This window comes from Puma concolor, chromosome B2 (assembly GCF_028749965.1).
Source record: "Puma concolor isolate L17-30 chromosome B2, mPumCon1.1.hap2, whole genome shotgun sequence".
Classification (NCBI taxonomy): domain Eukaryota; kingdom Metazoa; phylum Chordata; class Mammalia; order Carnivora; family Felidae; genus Puma; species Puma concolor.
Window position 1 is genome coordinate 17840957 of NC_141671.1, and position 19759 is coordinate 17860715.

At 44.7% G+C, this 19759-nt stretch overlaps 1 protein-coding gene and 1 long non-coding RNA gene across 6 annotated transcripts in view; one reads left to right on the forward strand and one right to left on the reverse strand.

The window, feature by feature from the left end:
• Positions 1-16519, forward strand: part of NEDD9 (neural precursor cell expressed, developmentally down-regulated 9) — a 185407-nt gene extending 168888 nt beyond the window's left edge. For all 5 annotated transcript variants that reach the window (XM_086706290.1, XM_086706288.1, XM_086706291.1 and 2 more), the window contains 5 exons: positions 7360-7461; positions 8201-8302; positions 9490-10725; positions 12019-12108; positions 14172-16519. In XM_086706290.1, coding sequence (XP_086562416.1) covers positions 7360-7461; positions 8201-8302; positions 9490-10725; positions 12019-12108; positions 14172-14681 — 2040 coding nt within the window. In that variant the 3' untranslated portion in view covers positions 14682-16519. The remainder of the gene's footprint in view (positions 1-7359; positions 7462-8200; positions 8303-9489; positions 10726-12018; positions 12109-14171) is intronic.
• The window catches only part of LOC147580772 (uncharacterized), a 33536-nt gene that overhangs the window by 5862 nt on the left and 7915 nt on the right, over positions 1-19759 (reverse strand). The gene's annotated exons all lie outside the window — the stretch shown is intronic.

The following is a 19759-nucleotide window of genomic DNA, read 5'->3' on the forward strand; positions in this document are numbered from 1 at the left end:
AAAGGATTGTGTCATTCTGGCCATTGCTGATGTTGCTTTGGAATGTAGAGACTTAGACCCAGAGAATTAAATCATGGGACACAGCAACTAGGACAGTTACAAAAGATGCCTCCCTCCCCTTCCACGCGGGATTTCCTGTTATTCTTTAAAAATTCTGTTAAAGTTGGGGAACCTGGGTGGCTCAGTCAGTTAGGCATCCGACTTCAGCTCAGGTCATGATCTCACGGTCCGTGAGTTCAAGCCCCGCGTTGGACTGTGCGGACGGCTCAGAGCCTGGAGCCTGCTTCTCATTCTGTGTCTCCCTCTCTCTCTGCCCTCCCATGCTCACTCTCTGTCTCAAATAAATAAACATTTCAAAAAGAAAAGGTGAAAAAGAAAAAGAAAATTCTGTTAAAGCTATACAAAATTACATTTTTGTGATTTTTGTAGCTTTTGAAACAGGCATCTCTCAAATGTAGAAGCATGAGCAATAATATTGGTAATAATACTCCAGAACAGTTCACCTGTGCTCCTCCCCATCCTATCTCAGTCTCTCATCTATTCCACGCAATTCTTTCTGTCAAACGGTCGGATTTTTCCGCTTCCTTTGCACTGTTTCTGTTCTTCCTTATGGTTGCCGGTAGCATGGCAGGAGGGAAGGAAACAAAACAGGGTTGAGTGTTGGAGGAGAGAGATGAGAAGTTGTCATAAGTGGTGAGCGGTAGGGCTGGCGTCAGAAGGAAGCATGGCAGAACGTGGCAGGAACTGAGACCCTATTAATCGGCTCCCATAGGATTCTCAGGGAGAGGAGGGTCTGCCTTCATGATTGGCACAGCTTGTTCCCTCCCGCCTCCCATGGCGTGCCAATGAACTGGTGGCCTGCAGCTGAGAAGCTAACATCTCCCTCACCCCAGTGCCTCCACAGCACCTATGCCCCACTCCCAGGCACCTGCCACCTGGCTCCCCTTTCTGGGGGTAGAGTGGATGCCCAAGGAGACTTGCTGAGACCTTGGCCCCATTGATATCATGTGAGCAGGAGTTGTTCTGAGAGAAAGTGTTTTCTTCTAGACATTCCAGTTGGGAATGTGCCCTACTTCTTGGTGAGATCCTCTTGATAAACCCGGCTTGTGATCTTCCACTGAAAAGACCTTGTCTGAAGAAAAATTCAATAAGGTGTCCTGGGTTTGGGACCTCCATGTTTCTCTTGGATAGTAGGTTTATTTCGAAGTCTCATAAAGCGTGTTTTCTCCTGGGGTTCTCCACTGAAGTGTCTTGGGCTGTTATGGTGATAACTGTGACAATGACAATACTGATATGACCACAGTAAAATGGTCACCCAAGTAAATCTACTGATGGTCATCAAGAACCAAAGTCTCTTGTCCCTTACTGCTTTGATTTGAAATTCCCATTGCCTCATAGACCTCACTAGGAACACTCTATGCTTTGTAAAGATTAATTTATTTCTATTTGACTTATATCTAAATGATTAAATCTTGTTTGCTCCCGTGGTTTAATCATAAGACACTGTGAAAGCAAACAGCCTCGAAGTCTGTGATCACTAAGACACAGACCACATCCTCATCATATAAGGAAGAAAGCAAGAATCCTCTGTTGTTTCTCTTCTTCCATTGTCTCGTCTCCTGTATTCCTGGTTATCTTTGCATAGTGGACATTGTATTTTTAAATATTTGTAAGAAATAATTGAAAGCCCATAAAGATGTTCTCTAATTCCAGACAGGATTTTCTTTCCTTCTGCCAGCCTCACAGCCACACATAAATCTAATTTCAGGCTTTGAAATGTTCTTACCAACCCCAGTGAGTGAAAACCTGGCTTCAGCTGGTGCAAGGGTGGGTTCCCTTCTGGGTTAACTCTGACTTTTACATGCAGCCCTTAGGATCCCAACCCAAAGTGGGGATGGGTAACAGAGTCTCATTCTTGGTGAGCCCTAGAGTCTGATACCCCCCTCACCCAAAGAAGCAGTGAAAAGACACACTGTGGCCTCTCCGACGCCTGTCCCAGATCAACAAATGCCACCAGGAAAAAAAGCAGCCTCAAAATTTGGGCTTACCTCTGGGGCCACTTCAGCATCCAACGGTTGATTTTGGCTCAGGTCACGATCTCACTGTTGGTGAGATAGAGCCCTGCGTCAGGCTCCTCACGGACAGCGTAGAACCTGCTTGGAATTCTCTCTCTCCCTCTCTCTGCCCTCCCCTGGTTTGTGCATGCACACATGCATCCACTCTCTCCCTCTTTCAAAAATAAATAAACTTAAAAAAAAAATTGGGGCTTACCTCTATGAGTTCCTTCTCTACTCCCAAATTTGGACCTGATAACTCTTTACTATCTTGTAGTGCTTTAATGCTATTAAGAAGATTTTTAGTATCTTTTCCTCATTTTTTTAAAAGCTGTGTTCAGTAGGATGATTGATCTGAATTCCCTGGTCCACAATTTAAGTCCAAAAGTGGAATCTGTCTAATCCAGGTGACAATTATAATAAAAACAACTAAGGCTTAAGGGGTTTACTCTATGCCGGATACCTTATGTCCTTGATCGCATTTAATACACTAATAGGCTATAAGTATTATTATTTCCATTCTACTAATAAGGAAACCGGCTTCGAATGGACAGATGCCTTGGTCATGCTCTCACGTGTGCGAGAGCCAGCCTGCCTGAGTCCAGCTTATATTCTCAGTCACTCCCCCCATCAGATCCAATCCTTCTTTCAAGGAGCCAAAGACCTAGCGTGGCCATGGCCTTTGACACTCAGCTTCTCGTGACACATGTCAGAAGTCCTGTTCCTTTCCATTGTATTTTCCTTCCAATATTAAGGTAAAATGCAGAGTTTGTTTTGATTTCTTTTTGCCAGACCTCCCCCCCCCCCACCCGCCATATGTTTCTAGCATGTGGCTGAGAAGAACGCAGATATTCATGTCACACATGGGCTCTAGACCGCGGAAAAGGAAACCAGCTAGCAGTCCTTGTTGGCCTCCAGTTGTGGTTTGTACCAAGCAGTGGTGTAGGCGATCATTCTTCCATGGTTTCTGATTTCTCGATTGGATCTAAGATTCACTCAGCTTTTTTGGCTTCTTCACTTGCCTGACGTTACTGCATGGCTGATCCAGCCAGCTCTGCCCCTTATCCCATGAGTCCCACTCATCCTCCAGCTGACTCACCTGGACACCAACCTTATCCCATACAGGCAGACCTTGTTTTCTGCCCTGGCCAGTGCCACACCATCTTGCTTAAGAAAAGCCTCGAGTTTTCCTGTAGTTTGTTAATATCTTCAGCCAATGCATTTATCCAAGGCCTGCTGTAGTCAAGGCCCTGTACTAGGCCCTACAGTCTCCACGGTGCTGAGAGAGGAAATGAGGTGCCATGAAACAGACCACGAGTGATAAGTACCATTAGGAGAGGCATGGATAACATGCTTGGGGAGTTCTCAGGAGGGAGGTATTATGTCCGTCTGGAAAGCCCTGATGGGAGAGACACTCAGCTTAGCCTTGAAGGTTGAATAAAATTTGAACATGAGGAAAGGAAGAGAACACCTGGCACGAAGATACAGCGTGGGTGAAGGCACAGAGGTTCGACACGCAGGGCACGTGTACGAAACGGTGTGGTTCCGTCTTGCCGAGGCATGGAGTCCGTGAGGAGCTTTTTGGGCCCTGCGCTCAGAGGCTTTCAAGATATTAAAGGGAGGATGGCAGAAATACACAGATGAAGGCAAGAGCGGCCCCCTGGGGGCCAGAGATATGGTTAGCTTGGCCAAGACGCCGCTTGAAATATTTGAGCCAATTCTGGAAATCGGATTTCACGTTAAAAAAAAAAAAAAAATCCAGATTTCCGGCTTCTCCTGAAAATTCGAGAGACTCGGCAACCTGGGGTGCATTTTTTCAGGGTGGCGGTTGGCGGGAGCCAAGCAATGGCCGCTTTCCATCCGGAGGGCGTGAGTTCTGTCTCCCCAGCACAGAATCCCAGCCTGTTTCTTCCTTCACCGCACCTGCTCAGCCCCGCAGGTATCTAAGTGTGAGGCCCTCGTTGGCTACAGGGGTAGTAATAAGCCCACGCTAAAGGCTGTCAGGTGTGAGTGGTGCTGCCCAAGGACCCCTCTTCCAGCTCGCTGACTCACACGTGCTGGTTGTTAGTGATCCCTGGCCCTTGCTGCCACCCCAAACACAGGCTCCTCTGCTCTAAAACGTCAGCATGCGTGGCTCTCAAAATTATGAGACCTGGAGGTTATTTACAGCATCTCTGAAAGCAGCTCTTGGCGCCCAGGATCTGATGCTGAAAACGGTGTGAATCCAACGGGTCAAAATGTGGGGTGGGGTGTGCCCTGTGTGTTTGCTTGTTTTTATGCAAAGCACATTCATTGGAGAGTTACCCTAACCCCAGTCCCTGGACTTTGGATACCACCCCGCTAGGCCCCGGCCTGGGAGATTTATTAAACGGGCTATTCCTTTCCTAACTGTTGACATCTGCCCCTTCTTCTCTGCCTCAGAACTCTTCTCAAAGCGTCCACCTTCAGACTCTTCAGTTAGTTGACAAGAACGGAGTACTAACAGCTGAGAAGCTGTCAGATTCCTCATGGGGCAGAAAATTCGTAGTTGGGAAATGCAAATCCTCTGCCAAGATCATCGGAAAGGGGGTAGCGGTAGCCATTGTCAGAGAGCCCCAGGATTCCCCCTTTTAGCCCCGTTTGCATCAACTCTAAGGAACTAAGGGGTCGATTGGGTAGCTCCCGAGGCTAAGCCCTTGTGACTAGAGATAAATGCGCAGAATAAAAGGAATGCACAAAAGAAAAACTGACGGAGGAAAAAAAGGAAACGAAAAGCCTGACTTAATGTCATTGAGGAAAATAGTTTTGATGTGCCCTTTGTGCCCATTGTCCATCAAAGCCTTGCCGTGCAAATGCCCAGGAGTGTGCCTCCGAAATTCACATCCTCTTAGCTAGACCTTGGTGTTCCTCCTAAGCTGAGGTTCAGTAATTCTGGGGCCCTAGAAAGGTTTTTTTTTTTTTTTTTTTTTTTTTTTTGTACTGTGTCAAGCGGGAAGAAAAGGTCTTATGACCACAAAACTGGATACTTTGTAAGGTACAGAACAGTCAGCACTTTCCTCCGAGGAGAGAACACACAATTGGCATCAAAGTCGCCCAAGCAATGGGTTGAGGAGGACAGTGTCCAAAAGTAGAAGACTTCCAGCTCCTCGTTCCTGCAGACGTCACAGAGTGGGTCGCGGTATGCCGTGGATGTGTCCGACCAGATGCAGAACGCGGGTCCCATTTAAAGGCTATTTGTGGACCGGTGTGAATTAGATGGTACCATGGGGAATGCTGGAATGGGGGGAGAGATTGTATTTTGTTGGCTTCTTCCCCCTGTGGTTTTCACCATCTGTTTCTTTTAATGCATAAACAAGGCAAATGACTGGTTTGGAATGCAAAGTTTTTAAAAACCAGATGACCACAGGCATCCTCTAAATGAGAAAGAGAGAGCGAGTTGAGGTTCTGTGACATTTGTCAGGAAGTGAGATGTTAAAAACCGGGAAGCACTAATGCTCACTGCCAGGGAAAATCCACAGAGGCAAGGAAAAGCTTTGTCTATGACCCTGCCTTTCCGACGTCTTGCCATACGTTTACATTTCACCCAGGACTATTTTCAGACGCCGGCACCACCACCCCCTCTATCTCCCAGCTCCCCCTTCCCATCTTTAAACTAAAGATGGAACCACGCAGCTGGCCTTCAGCATAACCAGCCTTGGTTTTCCATTAGCATTATTACTATCTTGGCAACCTTGGGCAGAATCCACTCTGAGAAACTTTCAGACTGAACAAAAGCTGTGTTGTTGCACAGGTTCTATTACAAAGCCAAAATAGAGAGCTATAAATAGAGAGGCTGATGAGATAGACTCCAAGAAGATACTTCATTTCTCTCCTGGACAATAGTGAGTGGGGGAAAAAAATCATATAAGGGCACTAGGAACACAGTGTGTTTTTCTTGAGCAAAGGGCATGCCGCTTTTAAGAGGAAGATTTGCTATGCACAATACAGTGGCCACTCTATAAATGGTTCTGTATGCTCCATGCCAACAAGCCTTAAAGCAATAGATTCCTGTTTTAAAACCCAAGGCGGCGGAGAGATTTGATGGGACGGTGACTGTGTACTAATCCCCTTTACCTTCATCAAGAGCAGTAATCAACTGCAAACACCAGGATTTAAGCGTCTTAGAGCTCCCCGGGGAGAAGGGTATTGATGCATTTGGCTGAGTTCCACCCACTTCAGCATAAGATGAACGCGAGCATTTTTCACATAGTTTTGTAGGCAGCCTGATGCCAGAAATGTTCACATTAGAGAAAGGATAAAAGATGATGGTTTCTTAGGGAAGAACCAACTCACCCTAATTTACGAAGTGTTCTAAAAAAACCATCATGGGTGATGCTAAGGTGGGCGCTATTAGTCATTCGGGGTTGGGGGGGGGCGCGGTTAGGCAGAAACAAGACCCTGGTAATTTAGAAGCCCTTGGGGGACTAAATAGGCTTCCAAATGAGTTGAAGTTCAAAAATAATTTCTCTACCCTTGCTTAGGACACAAGGAAGGCTGTAGATACGAAAATCCCAGCCTGTCGGGCGAGATTCCTTTCACTGGCATTGGTTCCAGATGCCACAGTTGTGATGAGTGTGTTTGACTTCCCACATCCCTTGGACATAGGTACTGTCTGGGATGGCTGCTTCCCTGGTGGAAACAAGAAAATGATTAGAGACATGACCTCTGTTCCGAGTGGCTCACAGGTCCATCTGTCATTTGTTTCAAAGGTTAGATTGAAAGTTCCTGGAGGCTTCTGAGAGCACCACTGTCTGAGTGTTACTTTCATAAAAGTGCTCTAGTGACCTATGGAATTTTAGTTATAATAATAATAATGTCACATGAAGAGGCATCCTGGGGAAGGTATGAGAGGAATTTTAAGTAGCTGAACTCTCTATTTGCATTATTCACTTTACAAATAGTTTCAGAGCCTTTAAAAAAAAAAAGTGCACCTTTTTTTTCCATTATCTGTGGTTTTGGTGCTCCAAAGAGATGATCTAGGACCTTCATAATTTAAAAATGATTCTCCCTTAAGTTGCATCCTGGGAATTGAGACTTTGACCTACTTTGAGATGATTTGTCACCATGAGGAAGAGGGTTGGAGCTATTTCAGGGATTTGTTCTTTGCTGGGATTCAAGAGGGGATTTAAAAGTGTTCTGACTTGATGTCTCCTTGTCTCCTTCCTTTTCTGTCTTCCATTCTTTGTTTATGGGGGAGAGGTGAGGGAGGAGTGCCTGGTTAGGAGGCTAAGAGATATACTAGGACGGGGGCTTGGAAGTTTACACCTCTGTGTCTTCTTGCCCACAGGTGATAACCCCCGTGAGAACAGGCCAAGGCTACGTGTATGAGTACCCGACCAGATACCAAAAGGATATCTACGACATCCCTCCTTCCCACACCACTCAAGGGGTATGTAGCAGGGCCATGGTCACCAGCAGAGGAGACCACTTCAGGGTGGTATTCCTTCAAAGCTACAGAGCAAAGGGAAGTTCACAGATTAGGTGTGTTTCACGTGAAGAATTATTAAGTTCACCCATCCAGAAGCCATTTTAGCCAATGTTATGTAAATTATGTTTTCTGGGGGCGCCGGGGTGGCTCAGTCATTTAAGCATCTGACTTCTGCTCACGTCATGATCTCACAGTTCGTGAGTTCAAGCCCCACGTTGGGTTCTGTGCGGACAGCTCAGAGCCTGGAGCCTGCTTTGGGATTCTATGTCTCCCTTTCTCTCTGCCCCTCCCCCGCTCACATTCTTGTCTCTCTCTCTCTCTCTTTCTCAAAAATAAACATTAAAAAATTTTTTTTAATAAATTATGTTTTCTGGATTTGCTTTATCAGGAAGTCCTGATAGGCTTTTACTTGACAAAGCTTTTATTGCTTATCATTTTGTTTCAGGAAGTGTAAATTTTAAACCACAGTTGAACGTACAGTGTCGATATTTCACGTAATGTCATTTTTATATGCGATCTGGGTCGAAAATTATGAAATATAAAAAGCAAAATTCCATCAACCTCTTATCACGTAGAATGCAGTTAAAGAGCCAGGGTGTACATAACCTGGCAAATAAATCCATAAGGAAAGGCTCAGTAGTGTAAAAAATGACAAGTATGCGACATTTCTGTTCTGGGTAACTCAAGTGTTTCTCTTCAGGTATATGACATCCCTCCATCATCAGTCAAAGTCCCTGTGTTTTCAGTTCCAGTGGGAGAAATAAAACCTCAAGGCGTCTATGACATCCCTCCTACAAAAGGGGTAAGTGACAGAGCAGCCCAAAAGGGGTGTGCGTGTATTTATTGGAATAAAACAAGAAGGGCAAACCAAAGGGGAAAAACTAGTCTTTCTGAGAGAGTGAACGAGAGGAAGGAAAGGCGATAGTTAAAGATAAGTCTAAGGATTCCAGGGGCACGTGGCTGGCTTAGTTGGTAGAACACTTGACTCTTGATCTCGTGAGTTCGAGCCCTGTGCTGGACATAGAGATTATTTAAAAAAAAAAAAAAAAAGTGGGGCGCCTGGGTGGCGCAGTCGGTTAAGCGTCCGACTTCAGCCAGGTCACGATCTCGCGGTCCATGAGTTCGAGCCCCGCGTCAGGCTCTGGGCTGATGGCTCAGAGCCTGGAGCCTGTTTCTGATTCTGTGTCTCCCTCTCTCTCTGCCCCTCCCCCGTTCATGCTCTGTCTCTCTCTGTCCCAAAAATAAATAAATGTTGAAAAAAAAAATTAAAAAAAAAAAAAAAGTGAAAGGAAAAAAACACCTCAAAGATAAGTCTAAGGATTCCATATTTAGGGGACTGTGCTAAAAATGAGGTAGTCCGCAAAGGAGAGCCAGTAAGAAGGTACGATAATTCAGTTTGGCAAGCAACTAACACATCTCATATTTATGGAAAGTGTTGCAGCTTCCTCGGAGCATAGACAGAGGTCGGTGCGTTTGATGCACTCTGTTATCCGCTGGGGTATGCCTGCACAGGAAGTACAGATAAGGGAACTGTGTGTCAGGACATTTAAGCAACTTACGCAGCATTTCATGGCCGACAGGTCCAGGGAGAGACCTTGGGTCTCCCAACACCCAGTCCTGTGTGTTAACACGTAGTCTGCTGCCCAGCTCAGCTCAGCCGAGGAAGGAGGCCCGGGAGGTGGTCAGAAACGCGGGACTGGGACCCAGGGAGGGACTGGGACCCAGGGAGGGCAACTCAGCCAGGCTCACAACTCACACACAGGCGGCACAGAGGCCACGGGGCGGAACGATCCTGTCAAAGGATGAGGGACGAACAGAGCCGAGCAGAGCCTTGGGAAACGCTGGCCGTCAAGTGGGTGGAAGGTGAAAAACAAGGAGCCAGAGAGGCGGCCTGAGAATTCTAGCCTCATTTTAATGTCCTTTTCCATTTCTGCATGTTCGTATGCGCCAAGCGAACAAATACCAGCTCCTGCTTCCTTTACTTTTCAGGTATATGCCATTTCACCCTCTACTTGCCGAGACGAAGCAGGGCTGAGGGAAAAAGAGTATGATTTCCCCCCTCCGGTGAGGCAATCGGGAAGGCTGGACGTCAGACCAGAGGGCGTTTATGACATCCCCCCAGCCAGCACCAAGCCAATGGGGAAGGACCTTCGCATAAAATATAACTGTGATGCTCCGGGAGCCGCTGAACTGGCCACACGAAGACACCAAAGCGTTTCGGTGAACCACCCACAGCTGGGACAGTCACTGGGTGCCCAGAACGATGCATATGATGTCCCCCGAGGGGTTCAGTTTCTGGAGCCAGCAGCAGAAAGCGGTGAGAAAGCAAACCCCGAAGAAAGAGACGGCGTGTACGACGTCCCTCTGCACAACCCACCAGATGTCAAAGGCTCTCAGGACGTGGTGGACAGTATCAACCGGTTATCTTTCTCCAGCACGGGCAGCACCAGGAGTAACATGTCCACGTCTTCGACCACCTCCAAGGACTCCTCGCTGTCAGCCTCCCCGTCTCAGGACAAAAGGCTCTTACTGGATCCAGACACAGCCATCGAGAGACTTCACCGGCTCCAGCAGACCCTGGAGACGGGCGTCGCCAGCCTCATGGCGCTGGTCACCACAGACTGGCGGTGTTACGGATACATGGAGCGACACGTCAACGAGATCCGCACCGCGGTGGACAAGGTGGAGCTGTTCGTGAGGGACTACCTCCATTTTGCCAAGGGAGCTGTAGCAAACGCTTCCTGCCTCCCCGAACTCGTCCTCCATAACAAAATGAAGCGGGAGCTCCAAAGAGTGGAAGACTCCCACCAGATTCTGAGCCAGACCAGCCATGACTTAAATGAGCACAGCTGGTCCCTGAACATTCTGGCCATCAACAAGCCCCAGAACAAGTGCGATGATCTGGACCGGTTTGTGATGGTGGCGAAGACAGTGCCCGACGATGCCAAGCAGCTCACCACAACAATCAACACCAACGCGGAGGCGCTCTTTAGACCAGGCGTGGGCAGCTCACACGTGAAGAGTGGGTCTGGGAACATCATGAACTCCGCTGAGTACCCACACGCCGCGTCCCAGATGCAGCTGCTGCATCCCGGGGACCACAAGGCCCAAGCCCTCACCAAGCCATTGCCCCCGAGCCTAGGCAAGGACCAGCCTCCTGACTGTAGCAGCAGCGATGGGTCTGAAAGGAGCTGGATGGATGATTATGATTATGTCCACCTACAGGTAAGGAAACCAGACCCATAAAAGCACCTATACTCGTGTCCGGAGAGCCTGGGACACATTGGGGAGAACATGATTACTGGTTCACAAACAAAATTAGTAGTTGACAGATGGAGGCGATATCGTACTGTTGGGAGAACACTGGCCAGAGAGTCCCGAGTCCCCGGCTCTAGACCTTTCCCCGACACTAACTAAGTGTGATTGACTTCTCAAACCTGCCAGGGTTGTAATTTCTTCATTTGCAACATGAGTGAAGCACAGAGTTGGAGTGATCCATTGATATGCCTCAGGCAAGCAGAAAGAGACTCCCCAAGTAGGAGAGTGGGCCCCCAGATAATCATATCCTCTCCACTTCTGTTGGCATTCTGTCATATAGTTCTGCGTGGCGTTTTATTTGAAAAAGGAGAAAGGCACCATTAAGGAAATAAAAACGCAAACCTCTATACTAAAGCATGTCTAAGGTCCCTTCAGCTCTATAATGTGTATGTGTGTTTAATTACCTACAGAAAAACTTAACCCGACCTCAGGCTTACCTTAAGGAACACTGGGCATTTGTCAATTGACGTAGAACTTAACCAGCACATGGGAAGCTGGACAGGCACAGTTGGCCTCCTACAAGTGGGAAATTCTACCAAGCTGACCTGGGATCCCTTTCACTTTGGGGAATTCAGACATTCTACCAGGGTCCATTACTTAGAATTTGGTGTGTTGTCTTATTTCACTTGACTGAGAGGCATGGATTATCCTGAGAACTGATGAACTACTACAATTCCCTTGGGTGCAAGAGTCTGGGGAAGGGAGAGAGCTGAGCCCGCCCTCCCTCCCCCATCTCCCAGGGCTAAGGAAAGGTGTGGAGAGAGAGTAGATGGGGGCATTCACCATTCATATGGCGGGTTGTCCAGCTCTGTCTGTTAGAAATACCGACTTGGTGTAGAGTCATAGATGATTCAACGAAACCAGGAGCGCAGCGTGGATCCCATTAGAACGCTGAGAAACAGTGTTGCTTAAGGAGGTTTGAAGGGGATTGTGGATCTCCAAGAATGGTGAAGTGGAGCAGGGATGGTGGCCTCTCACATGGACATGGACTTTACTTTTCAGCCTTGACCTCCATGGTGACTCTGGAAGTCTGGCAAAGAAGCACACCAGGGCCTGGGGTTCACAGGGCCTAACTGGGCCTGTGGGAAATCGCCAAGGCATTGGAAAATGAAAGGGTATTTACACATTTGTCAATGAAATTGTTAGCATAAGTGAATCACAGGGGTGATGTAATGTTTTCTTTGTGTTGAAAAATAATAGGGCAAGGAGGAGTTTGAGAGGCAACAGAAAGAACTGCTGGAAAAGGAAAATATCATCAAACAGAGCAAGATGCAGCTGGAACATCATCAGGTAAGTTCACTCAGAACAAAACCTACTGGGTATTGAAAAGATTTCCCACTTAATAAGGAAGGTGTTACTTCAAAAGATTATGGTTTTGATCCTTCCAGCATACTTTGGCATAAATAGGCTCTAAGGCATATAATAGGGTATAAGAACAAAGAGAAAGTTTATAGTGTTGGTAATCCAGCTGGTGTTCCTGGATTATGTCCAAACAGCCATTTTTTTCTGGGCTAATTCTGTATATCTAACATATTAGGACTCTTTGGGTTAAAGCTGTTGGTCTCAAGGAGCAGGACCCACTCAAGCTAGCCCAAGCAAACAGGTTTTATAGTAGGGGAATGCAAGAACAGAAAATGCAGATATAGCCAGGTCTGATGAGAGCTAGGACTATAAATTCTCTCTCCTTCTGTACTTCCTTTGCTTTTCTCTAAATCTGCTTCCTTCTCTATTTTCTAGCAGTTTCCTTTGCTTATCTATTCATTTGTCGCCCCTCTAACTTTACAGAACCCATAAATGGCCACTCAAAGTCCTTTCTACAGATGGCTTTTCGTCTCAGCTTCCTCAGCTGATGGTTTCCTACTGTGGTTCATCAAATTCCTCGAAAAAAAAAAAAAAGAGCCTAATTGGGTCATCTCTATCTCTCTCTCTCCTACAACTCAAGCCTATGGCTTGGCTGTTTGTTCTTGGTCCAATCGAAGAGAACGAGGGCAGGATCAAATGTTTTCAAATTACATGCAAGCTCTTAAACAAGGGATTTGGGCAGGGCAGGTTCACTCAACAGTTGGGCATGAGTGGGGCTGATAATGATGGGTATTGCTAGTAACTGGGCACAAAAAAAAAAAAAGCAATGGATTGAGGACTTATAAGCCTTTTAAATTGAAACGAAATAGCATGCAGAGACATGTCCTTGCTTTCGGACCAGCCAACTATGTGACCTCAGGCAAGTCACTTAACCGCCATGAACTTCAGTTACTTATGTATAAAATGAGAAGATACCCCCAGCTCTCCATCTAATAAGATGATACATTTATGAACATATTTGCAACAGCATAAACGAGATAACTTCAAACATCACGTTGTACCTGGTTATATCCGCTTTGGCATTTGGCCAAGTAGGACAGCAGGGCTTTGGGGAACTTGTTGAAACCATAGCAATTCCTAAGAGGAAAGCAGAGTCGGTTGAAAAGTAAAGCTCATTATGCATTTCTTGTGGGGGAAGCTGGACGAGGCTATCCCTACTCTGACTGAGCCCCACCTTGGAGCAGATCACTGAGTCCTAAGCTAAGGTCACAAATAGTCCTCACCTGCAAAAGAAGGGTCTTTCCTGAGATTTGGTGGAATAGCATGAAATTATTATCACTGCAGCTTAACTAATACACCAGCTGGACGCAGGAAGGGAAGAAGAAAGCTAACGCTCATTGAGTCTGTGTGTGAGGAGCTTTTCTTTCAACAGCTCTGAGCAGCTAAATGGTATGATGCACAATTATTCAGATTCCCTTAGAGACGCTCTTCTCCACAATGTACATGTATTTACGTGCATTAGTCTCTCCTGCAGTGCTGGATAATAACATTCATGGATCTTGACTGAAAGAGTAGGAGAAATGGAAAGGGGTCACAGACTGTCATTTATCTAAGAGTCTGGAAGGGACAGAGTCAAGGCTTTCCCAGAGAAGGAACCAACTCTCAGTTTCCCTCGCCACCACTCAACGTTCAATAAACATTTACACAGAGGCTACAATAAACCAAACACCATTCTAAGCACTCTGGAAACCTTAACTCATTTAACCTTCATAAAGGTGCAGGTAACAGAGCTGAGTCTAAGCGCGAGCTGCCTTCCAGCCTTAGGGCAGAAGGGACCAATATGCAGTCACAGGGGCCCGATTCCTTAGGGATCCTCTACGTTTCACACTTTAGGAAAGTCAGACAACCTGACCAAGGCCTCCCATCTAATGAGCACTTGACTCTTGTTGGGGATTAAAATCCCTGTCCTTGAACTCCAAGCCCCGGGGTTCATTTCCGGCACAGCGCACTTGCCTTGCCCTTCAGGAAATCTGCTTTTTGCTTCCTTGCAGCTAAGTCAGTTCCAGCTGCTGGAACAGGAAATTACCAAGCCCGTGGAGAACGACATCTCCAAGTGGAAGCCCTCTCAGAGCCTCCCGACCACAAACAGCAGCGTGGGCTCTCAGGATAGGCAGCTGCTCTACTTCTACTATGACCAGTGTGAGACCCATTACATCTCCCTCCTCAATGCCATCGACGCCCTCTTCAGCTGTGTCAGCTCCGCGCAGCCCCCGCGCATCTTCGTGGCCCACAGCAAGTTTGTCATCCTGAGCGCACACAAACTGGTGTTCATTGGGGACACGCTGACGAGGCAGGTGGCCACCCAGGACATTCGCCACAAAGTGATGAACTCCAGCAACCAGCTCTGCGAACAGCTCAAGACTATAGTGATGGCGACCAAGATGGCCGCCCTCCATTACCCCAGCACCACGGCCCTGCAGGAGATGGTGCACCATGTGACAGACCTGTCCAGGAACGCCCAGCTCTTCAAGCGCTCTTTGCTGGAGATGGCAACCTTCTGAGAAGGGCAGGAAGAAGGGGGAGCTGAGCACGCCACCAAGGAAAACTGGAAATGCTATCTGGTTTTTGTAAATGTTATCTATTTTTGTAGATAATTTTATATGAAAATGAAATATTTTAACATTTGATGGGGTTAGATGACATTCAGAAATTCAGGGAGCTCGAGGGGGAATTTTTTTTTTTTTTTCCCGTGTGGTTCTTATGTAAACACGTAAGCATCTAAGGCATCAGCTGTACAGAAACGTGTCCATGTGCGTGTGTATGCCTGTTCGTTTGTAGACGTCTGTCCGAGACATTCCAGTAGAAAACATGAATTAAGAAGCACCTTAGTAACCACCTCCTAATGCTGCATTTTTTTCCTTTTTTTTTTCTGTTTTTTTTTTTTTTTTTTTTTTTTTTAGAAAACATACCAGCTAGTTGTAATATTGCTATATGTATACTAGCAATTATCCTGAGCCTGTCACTTCCAAGTCTGGGAAGCACGTATACATGCAAATGTTCACCTTCCAATAATGAGGCATGATGTGACTTGTTCTTGTTTTGGGGCCCCTTTCAAAGTCGACCTTCTCGGGCACATTGTGGCAAAATGCCGCACTTCTGATGGAGGAAGCCCTGTTAGAAGTTTCAGGAAGTGTATGTTGATTCAAGCACTGATATTTTCGAAGTATTTCAAGGCCATATCCCCAGTTGGGGCTGGGTTGTTTCAAAACAGAGAGGACATCACAATAAAAGGAGAGCACATGTTTCCCCGGGGCTTTTTGATCATCTGCGTTTATGAGTGATTTGGCCATGAGGCTTTCCAGAGGGTGTTTTAAATTTGCAAAGACCAGATTATTTGCAGCAGGAATTCATAAAGACATATCAGACTACGATTGTCCACAAAAAGCAGGGATGGTTCCGTTCTGTCAGGTTTAAGTAGAGGCCTTTTTGGACTCTCAACATTCACTTGGGTGCTACCACCGTCATTACCTGAGGAAAACTGACCAGTTTCTTAGTCACTTAAAGGTTAAGAGCCTCCAGGCCACATCCTATTCTATGAGAATCCATTGCTTGATCTCACACCCTTCTTCAAACATGCAGCTGCTGACCCAACACTGAGCCCATCCAGTCTTTACAATTCTGTCTGGCCCACGGCCCTGTGTAAACAGCCCATTGCCATCTCACAGCTCAGCAAAGTCCGTTCCATAGTCTTCCCCCTTAAACCTGTTGGTGTTGGCACAGTACAGACACAACACAAGCCATCAGATTCATCTTGGGGCAGATGAGACCTTTCCTACCCAATGGGTAAAGGTATTCTCACATTACCAAGTCAGGAAGCATGTTATCTATGGGCTTTTGGTCCCGTTCTTATTTAATGGTTCTAGTCTAGCCTATTGGAAAACGTTTTTATTTTGCAATATATGCCTTGACTTAATTAAGCTTGCTTGTTTTAAAAAACAAATCATTGGAACAGGAAGGGATTTAAGAGAGAAGAATGTGCGATCTAAGTGTGATGGAAAAAAAAAAAAATCAGTGAAACATCATAGAAGGTGCTTTTGAAAACAGCCGTGATTGTAGCTCTCCAAGTTCTCTGTCAAAAGATGATTACAAATTGTATGGTTATATGACAAGTAAGTTTGTAGGGAGGAAGGAGACTGCTGAAAATCAACTAAGCAGGAGTTCAAAAGTGTCCCCATAGATTCCATTGTATAATAATGTGTATTTCGTAGGAGATGACAGACTTGTTCTAAGCTACGTGGTGACATTTCACGTTTTCGAAACCAAAACATTCAGTCTGTATTACTCTTTCCCATCTTGTATGTAAAGGTTATTTTTAAAACATTAAATTTTTAGATCTTGATTTCCAAAGGCACTGGGCTTTCTTTTCCATATTTCTCTTTGTCACAGAGCAATACTAGAGATCTGGATTTTTTTAGGAGAATTGAGAGTTGTGTATTTTTTCACTTGGTGTCACTTCAGAGTGTATTTACATATGAAGAAAATTCTGCGACCTGTGGACATTGCCAAACCCAAATATCTGGAACAAGGCTTGGCTTCCCCAGAAAGCCTGTCCATTTAAATCATGGGTACGATGATTTCTACCATCATAATACGGATGATACCATTTGTGAGGTTTTAGAATCAAAGAGAGTTGCTTAATTCATTTTGGAAGAGACATAAAGAAACAGTTAAAAGAAAACTAGATTTGATGAAAATTAGACATTCATATGCACATAAATTATTTTTAATGTTTAGCCCCCTCTTTCACACAGGTATCCTAACTGTGAGATTAACAGATGAAGTTATTTGTATATATTTTGTATCATTTTGTCCACATCCATAAACATGAGCTGAGTTTTAAGAAAAGTGTCAAGACACTTCAATGGGGAATGAAGTCTTTTGAAAACATCGTACAGGAACAACTGGATCTCTCCATGGAAAAAAACGAAGACTTACCTTACAGCCTACACAACACTGAAATGGAGCATAGACTTACATGTAATACTTCTAGAAGAAAACATAGGAGAAAATCTTTGTGATTTCAGGTAGATAAAAGTTCCTTAGATAGAAAAATAAATAAGTAAGTAAATAACGGGTGCCTGTGTGGCTGAGTCGGTTAAGTGTCCAACTTCGGCTCAGGTTATGATCTCCCGGTTCATGAGTTTGAGCCCCACTTTGGGTTCTGTGCTGACAGCTCAGAGCCTGCAGCCTGCTTCAGATTCTGTGTCTCCCTTTCTCTCTGCCCGTCCCCAACTCATGCTCTGTCTCTCTGTCTCTGTCTCTCTCTCAAAAATAAATAAATGTTAAAAAAATTAATAAGTAATGAAATAACTAAATAAATGAATAAATCATAAAAGAAAAAAGTCGATAATTTGGACTTTACCAAAAGTAAAAACTCTGCTCTTCTAAGGAGACCATTAAAAATACAAAAAGGCAGCCCGCGAAGCAGGAGAAAATATTTGCATCACATAAATCCACCAGGGACATTAATCAGAATGAAGAGATGATGAAATTTTTTTTAATGGGCAAAAAATGTGAACAGAAACCTCACAAAAGAAGACATATGAATGGGCAATAAGTAAATGAAATGTAAACACACCAAATAGAGTCAATAAAATTAAGCAGGCAAGCCATCCCAACTGTTGACGAGACGGGAGCAAATGGAACCCTCATACACTATTGGTGAGAGTGTAAAATGCTACAAACACTTGGGAAAATACATAGGCAGTTCCTTAAAAAATTAAATTTATGCCTAATGTATTACTTAGGAAACCCTCTCGTACGTATTTACTCAAGAGAAATAAAAGCATATGTCCATACAAAGACTTGAAGAAGAGTGCTTATAGCAGCTCTATTTGTAATAGCCAAAATCTAGAAACAACCCAAATCTGCATCTGTGTGAATGAATAAAACCACTATTGTGTATCTACACAGTGGAATACTACACAGAAATAAAAAGGAACGACAAAATTGAAACAAAAACAATATGATTGAATTTCAAAACCATTGCGACATATAAAAGAAGACAGACAAAACAGACTACATACGGTATGTTTCCATTTACACAAAATTCTAAAAATGCAAATTATAGTGACAGGAAGCAGCTCAGTGGTGTCCTAGAAAGAGGAGGGGTGGCAGGGATTCCAAAGGAGCTCAGGGAAACTTTGGGGAAATGATGAAAATGGCTATTTTACTGACCATGGTGATAGCTTCACAGGTATACACCTGTCAAATCATCAGTTTGTACACCTGAAATACATACGATTTATTCTTTTGTTAGTTATGACTTTTTTAAAACTAAATGATCTAAACGCACCAATTAAAAGTCAGATTCTCAAACTGGATTTTTTTTAAAAGCAAGACTAAGCTATATACTATTTAAAAGACACCTGCACTAAATGAAAATATACATATAAGTTTAAAAGCAAAGGGATGGAAAGAGATGTACCCTGCACATTCTGATTTAAAAAGAAAGCTGGAGGGGCGCCTGGGTGGCGCAGTCGGTTAAGCGTCCGACTTCAGCCAGGTCATGATCTCGCGGTCCGTGAGTTCGAGCCCCGCGTCAGGCTCTGGGCTGATGGTTCGGAGCCTGGAGCCTGTTTCCGATTCTGTGTCTCCCTCTCTCTCTGCCCCTCCCCCGTTCATGCTCTGTCTCTCTCTGTCCCAAAGGTGAATAAACGTTGAAAAAAAAAAAATTAAAAAAAAAAAAAAAGAAAGCTGGAGCAGCTACATTAGCAGACAAAGACTTGAGAACAAGGACAAAGGAGGACACTGCAAGATAAAAGGGTCAACTCATAAAAAAATTATTTATTTTGTATGTACTTAATCACAAAGTTTCAAAATTTATGAAGCAAAAACTGATATAACTGAAAGGAAAAATGGGAAATCTGTAATTTAAGGTGGAGATTTAGATACTCCTGCTTCAGTAATTAATAGAACAAGTAAACAATTACCAGTAATAACTGCTAAAGATTATTCCAGGGAGCATCTGGAACTCTCTACACTGCTGGTAGGAATGTAAAATGGTGCCACCATTTTGGAAAATGGTTTGGTAATCTCTTATGAAGTTAAATATACACTTACCATGTAACCCAGCAATTACAATCATAGGTATTTACCCAAGAGAAATTAAAATATGTATGTCCACACAAAAAACTAACTTGCTTTATTCATCATAGTCCCAAAGGAAAACAATCCAATGTCATCCACAGGTGAGTGGATAAATAAAGTGTGGTCTATTCATACAGTGGAACACTATTCATTAATAAAAAGGAGTGAGTGCCAGTAATTTCTCTGACAACAGCCATAGCAACATTTTTCTAGCTATGTCTCCTGAGGCAAGGAAAACAAAAGTAAAAATAAACTATTGGGATTACATCAAAATATAAAGCCTCTGCACAGTGAAGGAAATAACCAACAAAAACAAAAAGGCAACCTATAGAAGGGGAGAAGATATTTGCAAACGGCATATGCAATAAAGGGTTAGTATCCAAAATGTATAAAGAACTTATACAACTCAACACCAGAAACCAAATAATCCAATTAAAAAATGGGCACAAGGGGCGCCTGGGTGGCTTAGCTGGCTGAGCGCCCGACTGTT